This window comes from Heliangelus exortis, chromosome 13, assembly GCF_036169615.1.
Source record: "Heliangelus exortis chromosome 13, bHelExo1.hap1, whole genome shotgun sequence".
NCBI lineage: Eukaryota > Metazoa > Chordata > Aves > Apodiformes > Trochilidae > Heliangelus > Heliangelus exortis.
In genome coordinates this window covers 3378533-3397113 of record NC_092434.1, presented here as the reverse complement: position 1 = coordinate 3397113, position 18581 = coordinate 3378533, and the positions used below count along the sequence as shown (strand labels likewise).

The 18581-nt window shown below is 43.1% G+C and overlaps 1 protein-coding gene across 3 annotated transcripts in view; it reads left to right on the top strand.

Moving 5' to 3' along the window:
* The window catches only part of CMIP (c-Maf inducing protein), a 128762-nt gene extending 115549 nt beyond the window's left edge, over positions 1-13213 (top strand). For 2 of the 3 annotated variants that reach the window (XM_071756639.1, XM_071756638.1), the window contains exons 15-22: positions 810-917; positions 3403-3519; positions 4931-5071; positions 6048-6095; positions 6867-7013; positions 8564-8669; positions 9748-9818; positions 12493-12636. In XM_071756639.1, coding sequence (XP_071612740.1) covers positions 810-917; positions 3403-3519; positions 4931-5071; positions 6048-6095; positions 6867-7013; positions 8564-8669; positions 9748-9818; positions 12493-12546 — 792 coding nt within the window. In that variant the 3' untranslated portion in view covers positions 12547-12636. Of the gene's footprint in view, positions 1-809; positions 918-3402; positions 3520-4930; positions 5072-6047; positions 6096-6866; positions 7014-8563; positions 8670-9747; positions 9819-12492 lie in introns of all 3 variants that reach the window. The other variant, XM_071756640.1, reaches the window with a different exon arrangement.
* The last annotated feature ends 5368 nt before the right edge of the window (positions 13214-18581 follow it).

Genomic DNA, 18581 nt, shown 5'->3' with positions numbered 1-18581 from the left:
TTGTCTTAAAATGGCACCAGGGGTTCATCTGTCACTTCTGTCACATGCCCAAAGGAAAGAGCATGGACTTTACCTCCACTCCACCCTCCTCAAAAATTGAGATGAAACATCTGTTTCTTCAGAAGAGAAAAAAAAAAAAAAAAAGGGTGGGGGGAAGCTCAATATGACTCCTTTGTTAAACAGTGGGACAAGATACTGTAATCTCTAATATGACCCAAATTTAGAATATTGGTTGCAAACTGGTGCCAGTTCTTCTGAGCAACTTCTGTCTTATGTATCCCTGTTGAATTTTCCTTGTGAACTTCCTTTACCTTTACTCTGGTCAAGTTTTATTACAGCAAGAGTAATAAGATTTTTTAATGACTGGAATGATCAAGCCATCAGCCACTGCATTTGGTATGCAGATCACAGCAGAAGTATAGACACACATGCTGGGAGGATGGGATGGGGAGGAAATGTCAGAAGCTCAGAAATTTGAGTCTTGTTTTGGTTTTTGTTTGGGTTTTGTGTTGTTGGGTTTTTCCCCAAGTGAAAGGAGCTGTTCAAGATCAGAGCTGTTTTGTTTGATTTGCGTGAAGGGACTAAAAAGGCCATGGAATTAATGATGATACAGCCTCCCTCCTTCTTCATACTGAAACAATGGATTCTGTCAGTGGAGGCTTCCCTGCAGCTCTGGAGATTGGAACATTAACTATAAAATTTCCAGCAGTCCTCAGTTTTGCAGAATTATGTCTTTTCACCCAATGTTGGAGACACCGGTGATTATTGGCAGGAAGTGTAACTTTCCCAATATCTTCACTTTTTGGCAGGTCCACTCATGTTTGCTGAGTGTGAGGGCTGGCAAGGACGGCTGGTTCCAACTCTACAGCCCTGGAGGAGTGGCATGTGATGATGATGGAGAGCTGTTTGCCAGCATGGTATGTGTCTGCAATAATGTGAGTTTAGTAACTTCCTTGCAGTAAAGTAGCTAACATGTTTTTGGCAATAACAAGATTTGCTTTCTTTTGTCAAAAATTATCAAAACTACGGTTCTGTAAACCAGAGATGTTCACCAGGAAACCCAAATCTTTACACCGTATCTATTGAACTTCCATGCAGTCACAGTTTGGTTAACATGTTAGCTTTTTCTTTTTGAATTTTGGTATATTTTTTCACTGGTAAGGTAGTGCACAGACCCATGCATGTGTGTGCATGTATTTTTGTATTTAGAAATGCGGTTGTGTGTCTGTATAAAAAAACTCTCAGAGAATATGGAATACTGACAGGCAGGGGAGGCAGACTGCACATCCACACCTGTACTTTCCATTTATAGGCTACCCTGGAATTTAAAAACAATACCATTGAATTAATCAAAGGGTGGATAGGTAAACACAAAAATGTGTTAATAGTTTCTCTGCCCAATTACATTGTTGTGGGGAGGTTTAATTAGAAGCCAGCATTCCATTTCCTGCAGTTATTTCTTTCGTAAGTCTTTGAAGGACTAGACAGAAAATAACAGGTTTTCATCACTGATGCTGGCACTGTCTTTCTGTGCAACCTGGGTCAAGTCACGTAGGTCTCACTGTTTATTAATTCTCCATCTAGCTAGTTAGATGGAAATTATACTACTTTTCTTTCCCTGGTAAGGGGAAAAGTAATTTGTGGAAGGGGGCTGTTGGGTATACAGTGAAATGACTTTCAGGGGCATCTCCACTTTGTGCACATTTATGTCCCACACTTAGGACATAAGGAATATCCATGCCTATCTAGACTCCTAACTTAAATTCAGGTGGATCAGACACCACTGCAACAGATGATAGAGGAAAACTGTTCACAAAAGGTTTAATTCCCCTTCGCTGATTCTCTGTCTCTTATGTTCAAAAAGAAAATTTCTTCAGAACTGTTTCATTTTTCCTAAGAGCTTTTGTGGAACAAGATATTTATGAGCAGCAGGAGATGGTGTGCATGAGAAAGCACAATGGTAGCACACATTAATATGCAGTACTCTGTGCCCTTTACAAGGATGTTGATAAATACTTAAAGAGATGCCAGTGACTTACCATAAAGTTCAAAAAACATCCTGTTCTGAGATGGACCCAACATTAATGTTTGCATCACTATTTTCTATTGCTCCAGAAAACCTCCAAGAAAGCTTAAAGATAACTGCATGAAATGAAATCCTTTTTGGCTTGGAAGCATGTTGTTTTTAAAGGTCATCAGAGCTGATGGATACCTAAGGAAAAAAAAAAAAAAGATCCTGTGTTTTTCTAAAGTCCTTGGTGGTAATGAAACCATGAGGAAGAAGAATTGCAAGGTAGCACAGGATCTGCATAGGACTGACTGCATTGTGGCATGGTTTGCAGTATTTTCAGCAGCACTGAATGTAGTCCAGGCAATACCATGAACCAGGGGGACCACAGAACACATTTACAAGTTTGTTGCAGAGTTGCACTGATGTTGAGTCTACATAATGGAGCTCTTACTGTTCCAGGTCATTGGAAACTAGAAATTCTCACATAGTGCTCTGCCAGCAAGCTGGTGAATCAGCCATCTGGGACATAAAATAAGACTTTCTGCAGCTAATCTCTAGGGCTTTTAAATGGCAAGGAATATTGCCAACTTTTTCTTGTGAGAAAAGACTCACATATTTGATTTGGACGAGTGGCTTTGCATTTCTGCCATAGGTATTACAATGTGATATCATCCAGTTCTGGAGGTAGGAGAGTGTCTGCAGGACTTTTGTCAGGCAGGGGACTAGAAGGAGTTTTACTCAAGCTCCTCTCAGCATTTCTTTCCTATCAAGGAAAGCTGAGCAAAAGGGGAAGCAAGATGATAACCTGAGAGCATGAAAGCACATGAAATCATCTCTGACTTAGGGCTCAGGATTCCTGGATTTTTTTCCATTCCCAGACAGCTTCTATCTCTCCTTTTTGAACAGGTGATTTTGTCTCTCACCACTCCTTAACCAAATCTCAGCCAGCAGTTTGCCAGCACCACTGCCTTTTACCTGGCCATCCAGCCCACACAACCCTTGCTCACCAGCTGGCATTGCCAAGGAAGCTGGAGCACAGGCAGATGCCAAAGCAGAAGCTCTTGTGTTTCCCTTGGGTTCAGCATGTTTTTAGGGGCAGTGGCACAGCTGCTCTGTTTTTTCCTGGGGAGCCTGTATCAGGCTTGGGGACTGTCAGATGAGCTCTGAATTTTAAGGAAAACTCCCCTTTTCCTCAGATCTCACTACACATAACCTTTGAGAAACTGCAACCATAATTATAATGGTATAAACCATAATTATAATGAGGGCTGGCCTTGCATTAGGTTTGTTGCAAATACTTATATTTATTTGACTGTGTAACAATGTCCCTTCCAGAGGTATATGTGTTTCTTAGGCTTACACCTCTAATTTTAGCTCTGTTTTTCAAATAGGTTCATATTTTAATGGGATCCTGTTATAAAACAAAGAAGTTCCTGCTTTCGCTGGCAGAAAATAAATTAGGACCTTGCATGCTACTGGCTTTGAGGGGCAACCAGACAATGGTAGAGGTAAGCCCTGAACATATGTACTCATACAGATTTTCAAGAAGTATTCTGGTTCAGTTTCACATTGCCTTTCCCAGAATTATATCTAGTGGAACTAGAGAAGTTCAGCTTTCTGTCATATCAAACATGAGCAGTGGGCAGTTTTGTTTCTCTTCATTAAGTGGAAGTGATTTTTGTTCTGCAGATACGAGTGTGAATTACATGAAAGGTGGGTGCAAGAGTTTTTGGAGAGAGGTTACTTGCTATAATTCATTTGGAGAGGCTAAGATGGGGAAATAAATGGCCATGATGGTATAGGCTGTGGTGAGGGGTCAGAATTCAGAACCACAAGGTTTTTCCATTACTAAATGCCTGAGGCTTATCTTACCACCTGCAAAGTGAACATTGCACAAGAAGTGCATTTACAAAACCTTATTTACTTGCATTGATACACATTTTTATGTGCTTACAGTTGGTTGTTTTTGTTGCACCAACGGTTTTATGAATATTTTTCTGGATTTCTTTAGAGGAGTTTCTAGATAAATGTCAGTGTATGTTTTAAATGGAAATAGAGGGTGATTAAATAGGTGGAAGGAGCTGCAATTTTTCATCGACTTAGATCTGTGCTTGCTAATTTAATCCACTAAATGAAAGACTGCATAAATTTGAATATAATGTTGCTCGATTTTTTTTCTCTCATTAAAAATAATTAAAATTATGGAGGGAATAGAAACTTTGCATTTTAATGGCATGATACGTAGCTGAAAAGGAAAGGCAGCATGGGGGGGGATACTCCCTGGAATCACCCTGTGATGTCAAACCTGCTTCTGGCAGTTCCTTGCCCAGGGGTGAGTCAGGTGTGTTCCTTGTGAGACAGAGAGGGTGCTGTGGCCACAGCAGGGATCATCATCATCATCTCTCTGGTCTTTCCCCATCCTGCCTCATAGAATGGATAATTTCCCATTTATTCTGCTTGCACAGAACCCCCCCCCCCCCCAGTAATGAGGGACAAAGAAATCCAGCACCTTGGGAGCTGCTTGGCTGTTTTACTTGTGTGTAAATCTGCAGCCTGGCCCATGTACCTGGGAAATAGTGGAGGGATTGCACCTGATCTGAAGAGGGCTGTGGCATGAAGCCATCTTCCAGGACTGATGCAAAGTAATTGCACCTCTCAATCAGAAGGAATGAGCACTAATGGAAGACAGGGCAGATAGGCTGACTCTCAGAGATAAGAGTTCATCCTTTACAAATAAATAATTGGTTTCTTGTCTCAGAAGGTCAGTAAATGTTGCTAAGCTACTTAATCTATCCTCCCTAATGCACGCTCTAAAAACTTTCCCAGTTATTCATACTAACATCCAGGTGTAATTAGGCTGTTTGGAAGAAAGAGGATGTGAGCCCTGCAGTGACCACTCTTCTCTCATTCTGATGCCAGATTTTGTGTTTGATGCTGGAATACAACATCATCGATAACAACGACACCCAGCTCCAGATCATCTCTACCCTGGAAAGCACAGACGTGGGAAAGAGAATGTATGAACAGCTGTGTGACAGGCAGAGGGAGTTAAAAGAGCTGGTATGTCACCCTGCATGCAGGATTGCCATAGCACATTGTGGTCTGTACTCTCCAGAAATGGAGGCACAAAAGAAAGACAAGTGGGGTGTGAAATTCCCAGTTAACAACAGGATGGGAGCAGTATTTGGAGGGTTTTACTGTGAATATATGTGCTGTGTGATATTTACTGATGTGTCTAATCCCATACTATGTTTATGAATGATATTCAATAACCTGCTTAGAATCTGTGGGAAAGAATAAAGGTGAAATCTGCTGTCTTCAGATCTTAAAAGTCGGCTTGTCAAATTCTGCCACCTTTTGACATATGAGTAGCAAATGGTTCAAGTGCTGGCCAGCATTTCTTAATGCTTTGACATTCACCACATTTCACTGAGATGGTCTCTAGGTCTGGTTCTCACAGCTAAAGCCTATGAGGACCTTTTTTTTTTTTTTTTTTTTTTAATGGTTTTAAAGACAGGATCTACAGATTGAAGATAGATTTGCTCTCACTGGCAGTTTTGCACCTATGCAGACAAACCCACAATCTTTCTCTTCCCTCTTTCACATTTATATTTATCTTCCTTAACCTTTGCTCCCAGCCTAAAAAGCACATGCTTGTTTTTTGAAGTCAAAAGACTTATTTTATCAGCTGCATGGTCTCGCCCCCTTTGCTCTCTCAGTATCCAGCATTTTAAGGCTGTTTCCTTTAAAGTGAAAGTAACCAAATAATAGCAGGCTGAATCAGACAAAATGCTGACCCATGGCACAAAGACCACTAGCTGCAGTTAGTGGATGTCCCCTGGGTAGCAACAGGCCTGCTTCTAGCACAGTCAGACAAAAATCTGTCAATGCTGAAAAAGTGAGGGAGAGGTAGAAGGGCTGGCAGGCAGCTTTGAAATTGGAGCAGGGTTTGCTGTAGTGAAGAGCTTGCTGTCCTTCAGCTGATCTGAAATGTAGAATGGCAACTTGTTTGATCAAAATACCTTCTCTCTTACAGCAAAGAAAAGGTGGTCCCACGAGATTAACACTGCCATCCAAGTCCACAGTAAGTTAATAATGTCAATAGGAAAACAAGCTTTGTCTTTCCATATTTAAACTCTTGATTTATGTTTGCCATGTGGCGCAGTGGTTTTTTTGCTCAGTCCAGAGGGGAGCCATTCCACTTGTTTTGTCAACACAACTGGAGTTTACACAAGTAAGGGCACATTTCTGCTCCTGGGTCTGAGCAGAAGTTTCCAGCGCCAGGACAAGCATCAAACTGGCAGATTTATACTGGTGTGCAGGATCTGATGGTAGATTTGGAGACAGAATTGTGCATATTAAAAAAACAAAACAAAACAAAACAAAAGCAGACTTTAGGGTGGCCAATTCTGGCTCTTAGACATGAAAGCCTGAAAGAGATAGATCTGTTGCAGTTAAGCCTAAACCCAGACTGACTTCACTGTGGCCAGGTAACGGTCCTGAACACAGTTTGGATCTAGAACTTGCACTGATATCTTCATTAGGTTCAAATCCCCACCTTCAGCATTTCTTCTATATTTATTTGCCTTCGAGTCTCATAAGGAGACACAGGCAAATAAAATTTTTTTGTCCTAATGTCTGGATACATTTTTCCCAGGGTGTGTGAAGCAATGCTGCCACAAGAGCCCAGCTGCTTGCCAAACAAACAGAAACTTCTCTGTGTGGTTCTGTTACTGTAAACAAGTGGCATAATGGTGCAACTCTTGCTGGTTTAGAGTATCAGTGACAGCACTGCAGATGACTGCAGGCTTGAGGAGTCAATAATCTTGCTTATCAATTTGTTGTTTGCTTGCAGGATGCAGACCTGGCCCGCTTGCTAAGCTCGGGATCTTTCGGAAATTTGGAAAACCTCAGCCTGGCCTTTACCAATGTGACAAGTGCTTGTGCTGAGCACCTCATTAAACTGCCTTCACTCAAGCAGCTGAACCTGTGGTCAACTCAGGTAAGGGCTTTGGAGACTGAAACTCAGAGCACAGGAACCTGTGCTGACTAATTGTGAAATTTCACATTACGTCAGCACGAGAAGAGCGTGTGAAGGTGTTTGCATTGAATGAGTTTGTCCTCGTGCTGTTTTTACAGGACTTTTCTATGGTCTAGCTCATCTTGCAGGCTGATTTTTATGCTTCCTTTTTTTAAAAAAAGTACTATTTTATTTTTAATTATAAAGGAGTTGTTCCTACCTTGGGTTGAACGTGCCAGTTAGGAAATGTTGTTACTGTGTACTTTGCAGAACGTGTTCATCCAAGAAGTGCTTATGCTTTCACCCACTGAGGATGAAAAAAACTGATGCTGTGCAGCTCATCTGGTCAAGCAAAAAACAGTTCTATGCAGTGTAGGCAGTGAATTGCTCTGAATGCTGATCAACCAGAATTTCTTTAAAACCAACAGCAGCAAAAAGAAACTTAAGTAATAAATGAAATAGAAAGGGACTATATTGAGAATACCGTTATTTTGTAAGCAAAAAGAGGCCAAGTTATCTGAAGAAGTTATTCAGCTTTAATTGAAACAGCTTTTAAGATTACATTTTTCTTGTATATTTCCCTGCTGGTTTTGGTCTCTGAGGTTCTCCACTGAATAGGTTTTTGCTGTTTTCTGTTAGTACCTATTTGTAGTGCTTGCTTGACAATATGATTATTCTCAGGGCAACCACAAAAAGCAGCATTTTTTTAAACTCAAATGCCATGTAAATATCTTTTTTGTTTTCCTAATTGCTTTTGTATCCCAGAAATTTCCTTTTTGTGTGTGGGAGAATCTGGAGTAGACTCTGATTGCTTGCTTGTTTTAAGACTGCCTTGTATCTCCTCCAGATTTGTCCTAACAATGTAACTTTCAGATTTGAAATTTTTGATGCTTCTTGCTGAAAACGAGTTTGATTTCTCAAATAATAAAGAGCCCGTTTTTGGGTTTGTTTTTTTTTTTATTTAAAGAAAAAAAAAGGAGTTTACATTCCGTTTGATTTTGCGATACCCTGGTTTCCATTAATCTAGACTTGTAGAAACAGCAGAAACTAAGTGGGTCAATAGAACAATTACCAATCAATAGCACATTGTTCTTGAGACCAAAATAGCTAATTAATACCACTTGCATTATGCTTTTTTTTGGTGTGTGATGTGGTTGGGAACCGGCTGAGACTGCCACAACCATGTATAGCCTGGGTGGGAGCTCTCTCCTACAAAGTCCAGGCTTCAAAGGCACCATTCTAATGAAATGATGGCCTGCGGTTAAGTGCACACAAGTCAGTGAATTTTTCTCTTCTGTGTCTGCAAAAGTGGGATAAAAACCCATTTGCTTTCTCTTCTGTCATCTGAGATTGCAGCAAACAATCTGAGCATGGCTCTGAGGAGGTTTGCAGAGGTGCTTGCGCACCCCGCTCCTGCCTTACAACCGCTCAGGCTGGAAAAAAACCCTTCAAGCTCGTTGAGTCCAACCTCATCCTGACCATATCACCCTATTCCTTGGTTTGAAAACCATTTTTCTTGCATCCCCCCACAGTTTGGAGACGCAGGGCTACGGCTTCTGTCTGAACACCTCACCATGCTGCAAGTGCTCAACCTGTGTGAGACTCCGGTCACCGACGCCGGGCTGCTGGCACTGAGCTGTAAGTGACCCAAAATAAACGGCGGTGGAAAGTTCTGTGGGTTGGGAGGAATTCACATGGGGTTCAGACAGAAGGGTTGTTTGCTTGGCTGCCACGTGGCCGCTGCTTCCACAGGGATTTAGGAGAGGCTGTGGTTGTGTTGGGGTTGACATTCTCTCCTCCCTGCCCACCCGAGTGGCCCCTTCAGCTCCAGGCAGGGGGGACCAGGACAGTGATTTGAGCCTCCTGACCCAGAGTGGCCTCCTGTGGCCTTGGCTGTCCCAGACCTCTCTCCTGCCTCTGACCTTACTGATGACCTGTTCTCCTAGGACTTCCCAGCTTTTTTCATGCTCTCTCCTGTGGATGTCCCTTCTGGGAGGTGTTGGGGGGGAACATTGCAGAGCAGAACTCACCAGCAGCAGTCAGTTCACCAACCATGCACAGGAGGTTTCATGCTCTCTGGGGTTTGTTTTTTTTCTTCCCTTTTGAGAAGGTGAAACTCACTATTTTTAGTAGGGGGAGGCAGAGTGGGGCCATCTTTGCAGCATTCAGGGTTCACACTCACCACACCACAGTGAGACCCTTCCCTACATCCAGCAGTGAGTTATCAACCTGGCCCCTTGGGTTTAAAGGGCTCCTTTAATAGGCTTGATCCTACCCAGACGTGCCAGACAGGCCAGTAGTAATGGCTCATCTTAGGAAACTATTCTGCTAAGTACTGGAACCTAAAATGGAAATGGAAGGGAGGGAGGGGACAGGGAGGACTTTGCTAGATCAGTGTGGCCCCTGCATGCACCGTGCAGAGCGCTGAGAACGGGCACTGCTCAGAGTAATGTGCAGGAAGTTGGTTATGAGAAGTTGCCTGAACTCCTTTGATGTCAGCCGACTTAAGCATATGCTTAATGGCCCTTCCTAAATAGGGACTTTTTCCTGGATGAGGGCCCAAACAGCTGTTTATCCAGTCGTACTTCTATATTTTACACGATTCAGCTTTTTCCTGAGAGTGCTGCACATAGCCCTGTCTTGTTTATGCTTTGTCCTACTGATATTTTATGATAATGCAGCATGGCCATAAATACCTGTGTGTTTTCTCTTTTAGCCATGAAGAGCCTGTGTAGTTTAAATATGAACAGCACCAAACTTTCAGCAGATACCTACGAAGATCTCAAGGTATTTCTGAATTTCATCCATTAAAGATGAGAAGTAGCTGACCCAGGAGGACTTGTAGATCTAGCAAGCACATGGTGGTGGTTGTGCCTAGTGCAGGGAGAACTTGGCCCCATGGAGCTGCATAGCATAAAAGTCATCTGAAGAGGGGAAAGTGGTTTATTTTGGGCAGAAAATGACTGAAAGCATTATTCTGAGGTTGCTGGCTTTGATGGACTCAGGAAACATTCAATATGCTGAATGGATGAGTGTGAGATGGAAACTGAATCTTTCTGCCAGTGCTTCCAACAGTAAAGGTTTCATTAATAGAAGCGTATCAGTTGTTTCTGGTAAGGATACACAGGGAGGTAAAATCCTATGCACGCCTCCACAGCCATGTCCTGTAACAGGACCAAAAGCATCGTGGGTGGACAGCATTACAGAGCTTGGATTCAGAATGCAAAGGGATCATTAAAAGCATTGAGAAAGGTGCAAGTTTGTTTGGGCACCTCTTGGACTGGAACTGGGCTTTTGACAGAAACACCTGCACAAAATGCTGAGTTCCTGAGCCTGATGTGTAAGGTGTCTGGTGTTACCATTGGTGCTGTCAGTTCACAAGCACTTTGGCAAAGCTGTGTGAAGCACTAGAATGTAGCTGTGGGAGGGCAACAGCCCCAGGTGGTTTCAGACAAAGGCTGCCTGAGATGCTGTTGCTTTTGTGATTTCACTTGGACTTTGTCTTCCCTCTGGTGTTGCTCAAGTTGCAGCTTCTGAAGTCTTGCCTCAAAAACCCAAGTGCTCAAGATGAAACTCCCCATTATGTTGTCTCATGTGTTGAAACCTTAGATTGTGCCAGATTTATTCAAAAAGGTCACGACCTTGGGTTGAGTTTCGGACTTGAAACAAGTCCTGAAACTGCTCTGCTTTCAAAATTCACTGCAAATGTGTGCCTTTGGTTGTGGCTGTAGAGCCAGGGCTCCCTCAGGGACTCGGTTGCAATGCTGCTAGCATGGATTTCAAGACCAAGCTTTTAAAACTTGTGTCACAATTGGATATGCAAAGAAAAAGTCCTCGGAATAAACAGCTGTCTTGCAGATGGGTTCACACAATGGAGCTTGTATCAGGCCCCAAGCATTTACAGACAATCAAGGTCAATTCTGTATTTGGCCTGGGGCTCTGAAATCGAGTCTATTGAAAGGCTCTTCCAGTCCAACCCCTTTGCCACTGACTTCAGACCCAAATGCATATTTTCCTAGCTTGTTCCCTCTGCTCTGGTATTGCATTAACAGTCCTTAGCAGCAACACCAGAAAGTCACTTGCCAGGGCAAACAGCAAAACTGGCTGTGAGCAAAGCCCTGATGATTGCAGAGAATTAAAAAAGCTGAGAAAACAGGCGTGCGTCACTTTTTCCCCTCTCACCTCTTTCCTTGAGATTTATCTTAGTGGCCATTTTTTTTTTTTTTTTTCTTTTTGAGCTCTGTGTGTGTTCAAAGGGAGGGTAATAGTTTCTTTCCCTGGGGCGCATGGTTGTAGGTCTGTTGAGAGCAGCTCAGACTTCAAAGAACGTATTTTTGATACAAATCTTTCCTTCTTCTCCCCTTGGCCTGCGAGAGGCATTTGGGGCACAAGCCAGTGATGACATTTCCTCTCCCCTCCATCCCCCACCCCACTGAACACACTTGCACACACACAGACACCCACATATGTACCAGGCAGGCTGAACCAGACAATAAATAAACACCCACTACTGAAGTCATTATTGCCTAACTGAAAAATTATTTGCTGGCAGTGTCTGTAGGATTATGAGTGGCTCTTATCAAAATATGCGTGCACATAAATCGAGGAGTGTGAGGTAATAATGACTCTTAGAAACTTCCAGCTCCTCAATTATGCCCTGGCCTAATTAAACGTGTTTGTTTGTTTTGAGAGAATTAGCCATACAGTTCTGGTCAGAGAGCATGGAAATGGGATTGACAAGTAGGAACAGTGCAAAGAGCCCATCCCCATCTGCCTCGTGCAGGGTAATTCAGGAACAATAAGGCCAAATGCAGTGGAGTTACGGAAAGGAGACCACCAGGACACCAAAAGTTGAGTACATGGAGGGAAAAATCAAGCAATGAGGTGGTGTGGAGCCTTCACAGCTAGAGTTTGACAAATATATTCACAGAATGTCTGGTTGGAAGGGACCTCAGGGATCATCTGGTCCAAGGATTATTTCTAGGTAATAATAATAGAGTTTAAATGAGGTAGCCCAGCACCATGTCAAGCTGGGTCTTAAAACTGTCCAATATAGGGGAATCCACCTCTTCCCTTGGGAGATTATTCCAACCTGTTCTCAGGGTGAAAAATTTTCTTCTGAAGTCCAATCAGAATCTCCCCAGGAGTAGCTTGTACTCATTACCCTTTGTCTTTTTTGTGTGACTCCTTGTGAAAAATCAGTTTGCATCTTCTTGGCCAGCCACCCTTTCTGCACTGGTACAGAAATTTTTTTAAGCATTTCTATAAGAACTGAAAGATCTGAGTCTGATCTGGACCTTGGGAGCCGGTGCATGGTTTTTACCCATTTTTGCCTCAGGTGTGACTTGGTCCTGTGTGTCCATAGAGCCTCAGCACCTTGTTCCTTCCTGCACACCTCTGTGCTTCAGCTCCCTGCTCAACTCCTCTCATTAATCCTGACCTTTTCTTCCCCTCCCCACAGGCCAAACTACCCAACCTGAAAGAAGTGGATGTCCGCTACACTGAAGCATGGTGAACTCTTCTTGCCTCCAATACTTTTGCTTCTCATGAGGGAAGGAAAAGATTTTTAAAACAAACAGAGAAAAAAAAAAAAAACAACAAAACCAAACCAAACCGGAAAAAATAACTTTTGGCTAATTCCTGTAGAGCAGTGAGTCCTGGGACTTGACTTGGTGGTAGGAGTCGTGGTTGTGGGGTAGAGGAGTGGTGTTGTGTGTGTCGGGGTGTGGGGGGATGGGGCAAGCCTGGACCCAGCCAGATTCTTTCAGCTTTGTGATTTTGGAATCAAGATAATTTAAATCGAAAAGGAGAAAAGGAAAAAAAAAAAAAAAAAAGACTTTGTAGCAGCAAGAGGATTATAAAGAGGAAAAAAAAAACAAAAAACTCAACACCTTTGTGGATTTTCTTTGCCTTTGTGTTTTATGCCGTGTGGAGAAAAAAAAAAATTATATTCATTTGTCATTATTTACCTGGGTTTCTTTGGCTGGCACCCATCCAGTCAGAACTCCTATTTCACCACTTTTGCTCCAGCAAATCAAACTTACAAAAATCTCAAGAGAAGAAAACCAAAACCAATATGATTTTCACCTCCCCTCCTTGTCCTTGCAGTTGTTATGCAAAGTAATTTTGTTGTACATAAGATTTACATAATGCACCTATTTAAGAAAATGGTTCACAAATAACAGGTCTGGGACCTGTCTTTTATTTATGAATTGTTAATTCTTTTACCCTTTTTTTTTTTTTTTGCGTATAGTACTGTATAAACTAGTTTGCTGTCTTGTTGTTATTATTATTTTTTTTTTTAAAAGGAAATGTCCTCCTTGAAGAATTGCCTTTTAGAAATGCATACTGTATTATACTCCCTCTGTCACAACACCCATCGCACTGTCTTTTTGATTTCAAAATGCCTCAAATGTTATCAAATAGGAAGGAAAATATTTACTGGGCAGGGGGGGGGGGGTTGGTTGTGGGGGAAGGGGTGCAGGGATTAATAAAAGTCACATTTCCTTCCAAAGTCTGGAAACTTTCTTTAGTCTCTTAAACCTTGTCAAGATTTTACTGTTGCCTCCGTTGTTTTCTGTTTATGTCCAATATTTCAAAAAGAGAAAAAAAAAAAGCTCTTCCTCCATTTTGTGCATCAGCTTTTGGGTTTTTTTTCCTCCTCTTCTCCACCCTCCCCTCTCCCCTACCTGCTCTGTGCACCCATTGTTCTGCATGTTCCTCTGGGGAGACTGAAAAAAATAGCATTGTTGCTGATCTGATAGCTCTGACCTGTCTGTAAATGTGACTGCAACATTTTTCAAATTCCACAATTGCTTAGAAGATGATTTTTTTTTTTTTTAAATCGTGGTTTCTTTTATAACTATGCTGTTGACTTTTTTTTTTTTTTTCATAATGAGCCTTCATTGTACAGAGCTGCTTATTTAAAAAAAACAACAAAAAGCAATTAAAAAAACAAAAAGGTTTTCCTCTGTTTAACACCTTTATTTTATTCTTCAGCACCTCAAAGTTTCACATACAGCCAACGTAATTTTTTATATATAAATATATATATATATTTAATCTTACTCAATGGAAGCCAAGCTTTTGGTTTTGTTTGTTCTGTTGGTTTTGGGGTTTTTTTAATGTTGCTAGATAGAAAACCCCTACCCAAATCATGGAGATTTTTTTTTTTTTTTTTTAATGTATGAATGAAATTGAGTCTTAACTCACGTAGTGTGCCAGGTTTTTTTCCCCCCTTCGAATCCCAAACTGTGTGAGGATACAGTATGGGAAGAAAGAAGAAGAAATCAAAACAACAACAACAACAAATTTAAAAATGAAGAAAAACGCCAACATTTTCCTTAGCTCTGTTGCTTTTACCAATGGTTTACTACTACTGTTCTGTAGCTGTGTACAAAGAGATGTGAAATAATTTCAGGCAAAAATAAACTGTAAGTGAGTATCTTTTAGCTGCGTGCTCTGTGTTTTCTGTGAAGGAAGCTCTCGTGGGTGATGCTCTGGGAGGTGCAGAGGTCCCAAGGCTGGAGGAGGATGATGCTTTCCTGAGGACGGCGTCTCTGCTGCTCTGTGCCCACCACTGCCCCTTCCCTCCACCTGCAGGGACCAGCAGGCAACCCAGGGGCTGCTTTCCACCAGGTTTCAAGGCACCATCACCTATGAGGGACAAGGAGGAGGAAGAGGAGGAGGTCAGCTGAGTCTCTGCACATCCAGTTCCTGCATCCCTGACTCCGTTCGTCTCCGCGCCGTTCCTCATCCTTCCCAGGCTCCAGGAGTTCCTGCACTGCCCATCCCAAGAGTTGCATTTGGTGGGGTTCTTTTTCTGAGCTGGTCGCTTGAAGTAAGAGGGACTGGAAGTGCTGGGGGATTTCCAGACTTGAGAGGAGTTTCTGGCTGTTAAGGTGCATTTCAGGGCAGCACCCGACGGGAGGGATCTGCTGTGTTTGCATTCTGCACTCTGGTGTGGGGGCTGGACACCAGCAGAGGATCCAGCTGGAGCTTCACAACTCTGCTTTGGTCATCTGGACAATTATTAAACTTCTTCAGCTTTGAAACAAATGGACCCCTCTTGAAACTGATTCCTGCAGATGTCCTGTCGCCTGGCTCCTATACTCTTTATTTTTGTCTGTTTCTGTCTTTATTTCACTAAACAGACTTTAGGGCATGGAGGAGCACGAGCATTGGTGCTGCGTTTCCAGCCAAGGTAAGATGTGCTCACAGGATGGCCCTCAATAGAGGGAATAAACCCTGCCTTGATGGTTTTTTCCCCAATGAAACAAGACAGCAGTAGCTGAGGCTCTCAGGCTTTGTGAGTCTTTTCCCCTTGGGCAGTCACTGCTGCATCTGGGCTGCCCTCCCCCTGGCACAGGCAGGGCCTTCACAAAGCCTCTCTGGACCCTGAATAAGCCAGGAATGGTCAATGTGTGTAAATAAAGTGCTACCTGTGGTCTGTCTCACCTTGCAGGAGTCACCTCTGTGCCAGGGCAGATGCCTTTGGCTTCCAGTTGCATAGCAGATTTGTGAGAAATTTCTACAGCTTGTGTCGGGCTGGGGATCCTCATGTGGGTTATGAAAGGGCAGGATTAGAGGTGGTGTAACAAGAGATGCTGTACCTCAGCTTGCTTTCAGAAAGGGTTTTCTGAGCTTACTACAGTAGTGGGGCTGCAGAGTGCCTGGTGGTTTCCCTGGGATAATGATGCCTTTCTGCTGGCCTTACAGCTGCTGCTTGCTGGTGATCTGAGCCATTAAAAAGCTGCCCAGTTTCATCTGGGAGGTTGCTGCAGCCTGGCTTCCCAAGGACTCTCAATCCCAGGGGTTTGTCTAACCTACAGCTTTTGGCTTTCAACCTGAGCTAGTGCAGTAGCTTTGATGTGTGTCCAAAGAGCACAAAGCCACAGCACTGCCTTGTTCCAGCAGCAGTTTTCTCATGTCCTCGTTAAAACCCTGTGGTTGTCCTGCCTTCCCATTGCTTCGTCCACTGCTCACAGCTTCCTTTGGAGTTTCAGAAGACCAAAGGCTGGAGATGAATCTCACAAAGTACCAGTTCCCTCTGGTTCCCCAGCTGGGTGGGTACAGCTGGGTTGTTACTCAGAAAAAAAAAACCACCGTGTGCCTAAAATCCTGACAGTTCAGCGTGGATTTGCTTGGAGGGAAGTGCAGAAACAGCTGCTGACCTGCAGAGTTGTCTGGTGGTATTTTTACCAGGTATGTCATGTTCATCTGCTCGTTTCACACAAGGTGGAGCCTGGGTTTTCTGCAGTACTGTCTGTGAGGACCTGTGGATATCTGCTCACCCGTGGCTGTGGGACCTCGTGGGGAGATGGGGGAGATGGTGGCACCAGCACGGGTGTGGAGCATCCTTAGGGCAGATCTGCAGGATGCTCAGTGCCTGCTTGAGGTCTGTGGGTATCTTCATCTCCTCAGAGCTGGCTGCGTGTCCCCAGGCTGGGCAAACCTTGTCCTCATGTCAGGGCCACCCCTGTCAAGCAAGGGAGAGGCTCCACCTCAGCACTGGATATGAAAATTGCCTCTGATATTCCTCACTCCTTATGCTTCCTGGAGAGCATCACACCTCTATTCAGGTAAAATCCTCTTGGAAATACAGCAAGAAGGACTCTGGAGTGAGCAGCAAGGTCTTGGTGGATTGGGGTAGGGTCTGGACTCTGGACTAGCAGTCCCTAAATGCAGTTATTGGGGGGCTCAAAAGCAAAGCATGGGGGGGTGTCACCTGCTCTCTTCTGGACATCAGCAGGAGCTGGGGCTGTTCCCATCTTTGGGATTTCCATTCCTCTACATAGAAGACAGTACAAGGGTTTCTAAGCTGGGAAATAGCTCCTTGGAACTTATCTCTAAGCAGTAAGACCAGAGTGGCACCATCATTCTCTCACTAAAGGCAGTGCTGACCTCTCCCAGCCTCTATAAAGCCACCCAGCTGTACCTCTTAGAACACATCAGTCAACTCTATCGCTGTGTCTTGAATTTTTAATGATTTTTTCCAACTATAATAGAGTACACGTATCAAAATATTTGTTTAAGTGGATGCTACTATGCAGTCTTTTCCCATTTTCTATTGACTGGAAATATCTTAAGTAAATATCCGAGATAAGCCATTTTTATTAATAGCAGATCTTGGAATATCCTTTTTGCCAGTAATATTCAACATGCAGGTATTTTTCCTGTTAGCCTGGTACTAGCTTTTCTATCTTTTTTAGGCAGTCTCACTTTCTTGCTTTTCACCAACCAGCTGGAACAAGTACTGTAATATATTTGAAATTTTAAAATAGGCCCTACCAGATTTTAATAATACACATACACAAACTTCCCAGAGATCCAGTGGTCACAAATGAACTTTGTTGATACAGCCCTGTTGGTATAAATGTGTGTCCTTCTTCTGGTCTCTTATAAAGATCAAAACAGAGGTTTCTATCAGAATACAGCTCACAGCTCCTGTTCAGTTCATTACTAGCACTGAATTGGGCTGAGCACCCAAATTAACCACTTTGCTTCACAGATCTGGCAGTTGATATAGTAACCAGTTTCTTGATTATTTTTGTTCCAGCTGGGATATAAAATCAAATTATAATCCTTTAATTTCAACACAGCAAACATTTGAATCTGGATTGTTCACAGAACCTGAGATACTTTCAAATCTTAGCAGTCATTCCTACCTAGAATCTCCTGTTTTTACATATGCCTTTACTACAAAATCAGTGCCTTTGTATTTAATTACATGAATTCTTTTCAAAAGTTTGCTTTTGAAAAGCAGGTCAGAGCCCTGTCTCACTTTCATAGAAGTGTTGTCAGTATCTTTGGTATGCAGTATATGTCTTTACACTTAAAATACAGAAACCTTGTCTCAGAGGTACTTTTCTTTCCATATTTTACCACTGCTGATGATATTTAGGGGTAACTGATGTTACTGACTCATCTGCCAGGTGCTGTGAGCTCTTGGAGCTTGGTTCAGTTATTTACAGCTGCACTGAGAGGCAGGGCTGTGAGCCTTGAAGGCTGCAGAGACATTTATCAGGTGTGCTTTGAGTTGCAGTTTAAGCTTCATCGTGTCATGAAGATGTGAGGTTTGGTTGATTGTGGTTAATAGGAGAGGAAAAGTACTGTAAAACAAGTCCATGGGCTGGGATTTTCTGCTGTTCTCTGCTCCTGTTTCAGCAGACATCTCTCCCTTCCACATGGCACTTTCTCCAGCCCTGAGGGATGGATGAGTACTGGTGGGGCTGGGGATCCCCACACCTGGGACCAGCAGGATGGGGCCCACCAAGATCTCCTCCCTGGTAAGGAAGAAGCAGATCTTGCTCTGGGTGATGGGCTGGTGGAGAAGCAGCATTTGCCCAGTGTAAGAAACAAACAACAACAAAAAAAATCAGACCTTTACAAAAATCCCAGCTACAGCTAAAACAAAAACTCCCTGTGGTGCAGGGAGAAGGTCTCTGTATGAGAGGGGCAGAGCTCAGAGCTGCCTCCTGCCCTGTGAGGTGAACTTTGCAGTGAACTGGGTAACATGGAGATGATTTGGGGCTGGAACAGCCTCACCCA